Raw genomic sequence first — 8,504 nt, 5'->3', positions numbered from 1 at the left:
CACACACACACACAGCCTGCCTCGTTACCAGCATCACTCACCAGATGGGACATTGTTCACCGAGGATGGACCTGCACTGACACACACACTCATCCAGACTCCCCAGTTTACTTTAACGTTCACTCTGTACACGCGCGTATTCATCATTACAGTGTCAGGTATGTCACTGCCCTAAAAATCCTCTGTGCTTTGCGGCTTCTTTCCTCCCCACCCTAACCCCTACCCCTGGCAATCACTAATCTTCTTATTGCCTTGTAGTTGGAATCATCCAGATTGTCGACTTTTCTCTGATATTTACTTTGGGTATCTGGTTGAGCTCCTAGAGGTAAATTTCCTGGTACTGGGGGTACGGGTCCCCCGTGACTGTGTCCCCCCAGGGTTTATAGCTCAGGCTGGTCTGCACTGAGCCTCTAGCACGTCATCAACTACAGCCCAGGTCTTCCCACCCCAGCATCTCTGCTCCAGGCAGTGCGACATCTTGGGGGCAGTAGCCTTGTGTCCCCTCCCCTTATGGACTCGAGAAGAGTTGTCGGTTTTCAGTCTGTTGAGCTTCTTACTTGTTGTTAGGGTGGAGTGACGACTTCCACATTCCTCACGTGCAGAACCAGGAACTGTTTCTCCAAAGTAATGTGGCAGCTGTTCATGGAATTCTATAAACACTCAAACCCTTTAATGTGGTAATTCTACTTCTTGAAATCCACCCCAGAAAAGTTACCTGAAAGGTATTCAGAGATGCTTGTTCAAGGGTGTTTTCATAGGATGCTTTGTTACAACAATAAGTTGCAAGCAACCTAAATATGTAGCAGTACAAGAATGGTTAAGACGCCAGCAGTACATCCATTTATAATTCTTAAAAATGCACATGAAGCTTTAAAAAATGTCAAATATTCATTTTAGGTGCAGTAAGCAGAACATAAAATTACATAGATAATGTGATGTAATTATGTAAAAATGTTGTCCCTGCAAGTAGAAGGAAGTGTGCCAGACAGTGTGGCAGAATCTCATTACTTGATAATGCAAGTAATAGAGATGTTTGGAGGGTTACTTTGGCACCAGAGCCCAGACTGTGCTGGAAATCTCAGCAGGGCGTTAGAGACCTCAGGTGGGGGAGTCCGGGCCTCAGACACCGAGAGTCATGATGGAAGAAAAAACCCGTAGCTTTGCTGTAAGTAAAGAGTTGATTCGTTTTTGTGACAAAGCCAGCCAGCACTGTTAACTTTGTTTTCTAATGTGAAGGTGTTTGAGGTCAGTCTGTCTTCAGGCTTAGGTCAGTGAATGGTCCGGAGAGCCCTTCTTTAGGTTCTGGGGGGAGGGGTGCTCCGGCTTTGTGTGTAGTGTTTGGGCGTCCTCTTGGGGGGCTGGCCTGGCAGAAGCCCCCCAGCTGCTCGCACAGTCATGTGTTTGCAAAAGGACGTTGCAAATGCTGGCCTTGGCCTTGTTGTGTTGTTGCGAGGATTAGCAGTGGGCCTAAAGGTGCCTGGTGAAGTGTTGGCCCTTGAGAGGTTTTCGTGGTTATTAGGGAGAGTGTTTAGAAGCATTGGGGGCATTAGGCCCGTTTGCCAACAAGCATCCCATTTGAGGATTAATTACCTGGGAGGGCTGGAGTCAAGGGCGACAGGATCATACAGTGAAAGGGAACATGTTTGTCACCTGCCCGAGCTTGATGGGTTTGACAATGAAAGGAGTTGACTGCGTCTACGGCCTGGTAGCAGACGCCTTTCCTGGTGGAGATCAGAGAAAGTCCTTCTCTTCTAGAAGCTAGATGCCACCCCCAGAGGGAGTGAATGGTCTTTTGACACCCCTTTTAGGGGATGTCACCAGTAGAGAACAAGGTTTCTTAAATATGTCCATCTGGGAAGATATGGGTCCTTATGGCCTTCCGTGTCCTGTGATGCACTGTGGCTTTATTTTCCAGGGTTACATCAGTACTCCTTATCTATGGACAGCAAATGAGGCATTGTTTGCTTCTACTCCCCGGAGTACAATGAAAAGGCAAGGTAGCTTTGTCTTTGAAAGATTGCAAATATAATAGGTAGCAATCAATGGTTTTAATAAATGTTCAGAATAGACGTGCATCTTGCATAAAATGCTGTAGGAAACCTCCACGGCCCTTTCCGGTGCTCCAGAGCGAATCTGTGCCCGTCCGTCCCCTTGGCTCCTGGAGTTGCCTGGAGCCTCTGCCTGGTGGCTGGAGGTTGGCCTAGAGCCACACTGACCTCAGGCACTGCTTTGGCTTCTTTTATCCTTTATGGTCCCTTTACCTCGCCCACCTTAGCCAAGACTGCTTCTCAGTCCTGACTTCTGGTGTCTCCGCCCGGGACCTGTACAGAGGCTCAGGCCCGTTATGGCTCTCACCCGGGACAGGGCAGCTCAGCTCCCTGCGCTCTCTGAGGAGCTGCGCCCTCCTCTCCTGTATCCCACCCACATTCATACCGACGGCGAGGGGCCTGCTGGTGTCTGTGACAAATTCTGCTCCCACTGTTTTTATGTAATTTCCTTGTTTTATATAGATGGAGATTTCCCGCTGGTAGCAGGAGCTGGGTAGAGTAGCAGCTGAGGCTTGGCCTGTGAATGAAGAAAGAGTTGAGCTGTTCAGTCGTGGGAAAGGCCGTCTTGTGAACTAGTCACGTCCTGAAGAATGGAGTCACGTGACGGAGCTCCAAGTAGGACTTTCGCGGGTTTGGGCTGGAAGGCAGAGTCCGAGGAGGTTTGTAAGCTGCCTCCTACCTGAAGTCAGGGAGTGGACTCTGAGTATCTGTCACAGACCAGTAAGAGCCCTTTGGTGAAGACATGGCAGAGCTGGGACTCACGCCCGGGTCTGCTGGCTCCCAGGGCAGCCCCTGGCCGGCACAGACCAGAGCGGCCCTGCAGTTTCTGCTGGAGCTCTTGCGTAGTAAACCTTCAGCATTCGGAAGAAACACATCCCAAGACCTCATGACTTCCCAAGTTTAGAAATACTGAAATAACATAACTCCTTCTGAAAGGTACAGTAACATAGACATTTTGCGTGCCCCGCCCCCCAGACTCTTTCTGCGAGTTAATGTCGTGAAGTGCTAAGAGCACGCAGAAATCAGCACGCTGCGGTACATCAGTGGCTGCCAGTGGGGGTGGGGAGTGGGCTGCAGCCCTGTCCTCATGCCTCTGGCTCTGCGGGCGGGCAGGGCTGCAGGCACAGCTTCCTGCCCTGCCTGGCCTTCCTTGCTCTGCTTTCCCTCGGGGCGGGGAGCTATGAGCCGCTCAAGTCCTCTCTTACTTTTTGAAACTTTAACCCCTAAAATACAGTTTAAATAGACCAGGCTGAAAGGAAACGTGCGATGGTTATTCTTCCTTGTGGTTCATGGGGCTAGTTCGGTGGGTGGGAGAGGGGTAAGAATAGCTGTGCCATTCTTGAGTGTTTCCTACTGTGTTTCTGAACCAGGCTCATGGTTTTGAAATTGGGTTTTAGTTTGCGATGATAATCTTTTATTGTTTCTGGGTCAGATGACTTAATGTTACTGTTTATTTCTCTTACACGTAAATCAGTTATTTATTTTTAAAGGACTATCAGTGACACATAAAATAGAACATATGGCAGCTACCAAAATTTGCAGTGGAAGTTGTGACTCATTTGTAAAATGAGCGCTGCTCTACGCCCCTTCGCCGGCAATAATGAAGTGAGTTTCTGTGGTCTGCAGGGTAATGAGTTGGTCCTTTGTTTTGCTTTGCTGTAACGGCTGACAGTTCAGGGATTGTCTGTGTGGCTTGCCCAATGTCGTCCTCCTGTGTGGCACCATTGTTTGACCCGACTGGGCTCTCCACGCCTCCCGCCTCGGGGAGAGCTTGTGTCGGCTGGGCTCAGCCCGGCTGTTCCTCACGGTGCCGAGTAAAGGCTGCTCTTCCTGTGAAAGCTGCTCGCGTTCTCTGGACCAGCCTTTGTGTGATGGAGCTGTGGCAGCCGGGCTGTGAGGTCTCATGGGGTCCTGCAGCAGCCAGAGTGTGCAGAAGTCAAGAAAGGGGAGACAGGTGATGGCTGGAGCACACAGACATGCCGCCGACCCCCGGGGAGGGACATGTGGCCTCCTGGCAGCGTGGATGGTCGGCGCCAGCATGACTCACTTAGCAAGTCTTGGTCGTGTGTTTGTGAAAAGCTAAGTGTAACTTGGATGGTTTGGGTGGGATTACTATAGAGCTTGACTTGAGCACTTATTTGAAGATCATGTTTACAACTAGTAGTTGAAATTTACCAACTTAACTGTCATAATCGCTGCAGTCTTTTCTTTGGCATTGCTTCTGGTACATTCTCTGGGAAGCTTTTGTATCTGCTTGCTCTGCTTCATGCTGCGATGGAAGAAACGCCGTTTTCTTCTTCTCCTCGTGCCCGTGCGCCTGATGTTGCCAGCAGGGATTTTCCTCTTCCCTCGCACAGGAGCTGTTTTCTGTTTTAGAAAACAGGTGTAGAGGTTTCCGAGCATGTCCTAAGCAGTGCTGCTAACAGTTCCTAACAGTTGTAACTGAGACATGAAATCATAGTTTAGTGTTCATTTTCACATCAAGAAAGGGCTTTTTGTCTTGCACACCTGTGACAGATTTAACTTTCATTTGTTTTAGCTCAGGGACTCATGACGCTTGGCTTGTTTGCTTCACGTCATTTTGCAGGATACGATGTGGATTAAAGTGTATGCTGTGGGGATGCAGTGGCAGGGCCACACTGTTCTCTCTGTTCTCCAGTCTTTTGACCCTTGGGTCCACTGAGTATTTCTTTGAGGGGAGGCGTTGTAACTGTAAGATCAGCACCCACATTTCCCCGCAAAGGGAGGGTCTCCTGGAGAAACCCCTCCCCCTCCTCCCGCTCCACCAGGCGTCTGTGAATAGGTCCATTCAGGGGCGAAACCAGAGCTGAGAGTCAGTGAAAGAGCCTGATCCTCTTCATCTTACATAGTGTAGTATGTGAGTTATCTAATCAGGGTTGCATTTACTCGTGAGTGACTGTACTCTCCTCGAGAATGCAGGAAACAGCAGTGAGCAGGATAATAACCCGTGTTGCTTGTATTAGTGTTGGAATCTAAATCTAGCTTAATGATTACTTTTTTCTTAAACGTTTAGACATGCATTTTGATTATCAGAAATCGTGGGAGAAAACCGAGCGTGTTTGATACCTTTATTCTGTATAATTTCTTTGGCAGGATTAATTTAGGATGATGTGTCAGTTTTGGAAGACGGACAGCACATTTTAGCGCATGCAGTAGATCCTCAGAAAATACACATAGTATGATTTTCTGACTGAAGAAGATGCTGGCTCTCTAACAGAGCGGGATGGAAACCATAGCTGAGGAAGGGATCTTACTTGCTTCCACTGGAGCCCTTAGCCTGTGGCTGGAGAAGGCAGCGTGGGGCAGTGCAGGGTCAGCTGAAGGCTCACATTCTGGCTCTGGATAAGTTACTTAACCTCTCTCTGCTTTTACTCTTTTCCTCTGTAAAAGGAAGGTTTTTGCGAGGATTGGAGATACTATGGGTAGGGCACCTTGCTCCGTGCCCAGAGTGTAGCGTGCATCGGGAGTTAGTAGAGGGCCACCTTTGCACCTGGGCTCCATCAGCCTCCACCTGCAGACCCGGAGCCGTCCCGCCCTGTCCAGGGAGGAGATTTGCTCTCGGCGATTGCTGATGGAAAGGGGCACGCGTTTTAGTTCGGCTGTTTTGTACTTGTGTTTATGTTTTTAAGAGTTGTTAACTGATTTTGGCTATATTTGCTATAGGGTATCAGGAAACATTTTATGTTAAGGTTGATTTATAATTATCCTCCTATCTTTAAATACAATAGTGGCTATATAAAGGTTGCTTTACACTGGTAGACCTTTAATTTTCAATGTTTATAGGATGATCTGAGTTGATCATCTTCTCTAATGAAGGTCTGAGGTTCCCAGAAATGGACTGAGATTTACTAGACGCCGTCTAAAGGGTAAACTTCATGTTTTTTTTAGTTGATAGACTTTCCATATGTCAAAATGCATAGATTTTAAGAATACAGGTCAGTGAGCTTTGATAGGTATATGTATCTGTGTCACAGCTACCCAAACCATGATGTAGAACTTGTCCATTACTCCAGAAATTTATCTCATGCCCCTTTCCCCTTTGTCACCTCCTCCCACCCCCGCCTTTTGATTTCTGCCATCGTAGGTTAGTTTTGCCTGTTCTTGGACTTGCTGTAGATGGACTGTGCGGAATGTCCTTGTCGTGAATGGCTTCTTTTGCACAACACAGTGTTGTAGAGAGTCATCCACGCTGTTGCGAGTATCAGTGGGTCCTTCTTTTTTTCTAAACGGACTCGGCATTACTTATCTGATGCTGAATTCATTCTGGCCTCATTCTAGGTATACCTGTGTCAAGTGTGCTTGGCGGTGAGATGAAGTCAGTTGTGTGGCCTTGGTAACAGTTCGTTACACGGATTTAGTCGTTAATCACAGGGAGTGACTGATGATGTTAAACAGATTAGTATTACATAGAAGCAACAACGTGGATTGAACAATGGTGATGAACTTGCCAATGCTTATACATCTTAATGTCAAATAATATTTATTCATCATTTGTTGTAGGTGCTACAGAATATTTTGGAAACAGAAAATGAATATTCTAAAGAACTTCAGACTGTGCTTTCAACCTATCTACGGCCACTGCAGACCACTGAGAAGTAAGTTAGATAATTGTGCCAAGTGTGAAAGAGTCGTCACCTTGGCTGTTCCTTCGTATTTTCAGAGAATAGAGGCTGAGCTACTGGAACAGAATTAGCAGCAGTTTCCTATAGACATGAGCAATTTGTTTATTAGACTTTTAATAGGGTGCTGGGCTGGGAGAGGAGAGGAATGTAAGTAAAACTGCTCACTTATTTCTCCTGTTGTTTTCTCGGCTCTAGGTTAAGTTCAGCAAACACTTCATATTTAATGGGAAATCTAGAAGAAATATGTTCTTTCCAGCAAATGCTTGTACAGTCTTTAGAAGAATGTACCAAGTAAGTAAGATGCTAAAAATTGCAAAATTCAGATTGATATAAATGGTATTTAAAGGATCAGGTTTAGCATAATTTTAGAATTCACATTTCTAAAGGTGGAAACTAGGTTATTTTATTTATTTATTTTTTTGATGTGGACCATTTTTAATGTCTTGATTGAATTTGTTACAATATTGCTTCTGTTTTATGTTTTGGTTTTTTTTTTTTTTGGCCGCGAGGCATGTGGGATCTTAGCTCCCTGACCAGGGATTGAACCTTCACCCCCTGCATTGGAAGGCAAAGTCTTAACCACTGACTGCGCCTGGGAAGTCTCTGGAAACTAGGTTTCCTTGGGGAAGGATTCCTTGAATCCTTGGGGTATACCAACTTTTATAGTAAAAGCTGTGTTTTAGACTATTTTCACAGGAGGGATCTACTGACTATTCAGAAAAAGAAGAAAGGCTTCCCCTGAGTGGTGATTCTTTGGCTTGGGGCCAGTGGGGGTCGGGGAAGCAGGGCTGAAGAACCCTGAAGAGCGAGAGAGCACGGTGTGTAGCAGGGCCTGGGGTGCGCATGGCTTCGTGCCTTACGTGCCACTGTGTGGGCGGCCACGTTGCTCCCATGCCCTCCCTGGGGACCACCCTCCCAGCGCCTTCATGTTTCCAGCAGCCCAGAAGCCCCGGGGCCCCGGCGTTTGGGGGTTTTACGGCAGTCTCGTTGCAGAGCCGAGACTGATTAAATACATCGTTGGCGGCTGGCGATCCTCCCAGTCTCAGGCCCCTCTCCCCTCCGTGGAGGTCTGGGGTGGGCTGAAGTCCCCACCCTCCAATCACATGGTGGGTCCCCCCAGCAGGGCCCCCCCATCCTGAAGCCTTCTGGGGGATCAGCCCAAGCCCCGGTGTGGTTAAAGGGGCGCGGTATGGGTAACAGAAGATGCTCCTGTCACTCAGGAAATGACGGGTTTTAGGAGCTCTGTGCCAGGAATGGGAGCCAAGCCCAAATGTGGGATTAGGGTTCTAGAGGGGGAGATACCCGAGGGGGGAGTGGGCTGTGGCTGAAGCTGTGAGGCAGGAGGGGAGCCTCAGGGCAGGGCTGGGCCACCCCACCCTCAGGCACCTTGTAGGATGATTTCCAAAGAGTAGTTAGAAACCCTTCCTGTTAGTAAAATTGACTTCTCTTTTGTAAAAGTTACTTTAGACGGAATGTCTCCACGGTTGGGTTTTCTAGGATCGAGTGTGTTCCCCGAGGTCCCTGCAGCTTGTGCCAGCCGCCCTTGTCAGGGGGTGGTCCAGCCTGTCTCATCACTTACTTGTGTGCTCATTCATTCGTTCGTTCATGCATTTGCTAGTTCTCCTGTTCCCCCTCCCTCACGGGTCACCCCATGCCCAGAGCTCTTGTAGCTGGTATTCTCTTTCCAGGCGTTCTTCTGGCCTGAAAGGAGTTCTCTTTCTTGTGGTAGCATCTGCCCTGCCCTTGTGCTGACACTGCCCTGGCTCAGGCCGGCCTCGTCCTCCCTGTGTCCTGCACGGACTCCTGACCAGGC

General features: G+C 48.2%; 1 protein-coding gene across 3 annotated transcripts in view; it reads left to right on the top strand.

The window, feature by feature from the left end:
- ARHGEF7 (Rho guanine nucleotide exchange factor 7) overlaps nt 1-8,504 on the top strand; it is a 71,750-nt gene that overhangs the window by 24,187 nt on the left and 39,059 nt on the right. For 2 of the 3 annotated variants that reach the window (XM_024754037.1, XM_024754036.1), the window contains exons 6-7: nt 6,570-6,664; nt 6,887-6,982. In XM_024754037.1, the coding sequence (XP_024609805.1) occupies nt 6,570-6,664; nt 6,887-6,982 (191 nt within the window). Of the gene's footprint in view, nt 1-6,569; nt 6,665-6,886; nt 7,009-8,504 lie in introns of those variants that run through there. The other variant, XM_024754038.1, reaches the window with a different exon arrangement.

This window comes from Neophocaena asiaeorientalis, unplaced genomic scaffold (assembly GCF_003031525.2).
Source record: "Neophocaena asiaeorientalis asiaeorientalis breed wild unplaced genomic scaffold, Neophocaena_asiaeorientalis_V1.1 scaffold684, whole genome shotgun sequence".
Lineage (NCBI taxonomy): Eukaryota > Metazoa > Chordata > Mammalia > Artiodactyla > Phocoenidae > Neophocaena > Neophocaena asiaeorientalis.
This window is presented reverse-complemented; position numbering and strand designations above follow the sequence as displayed.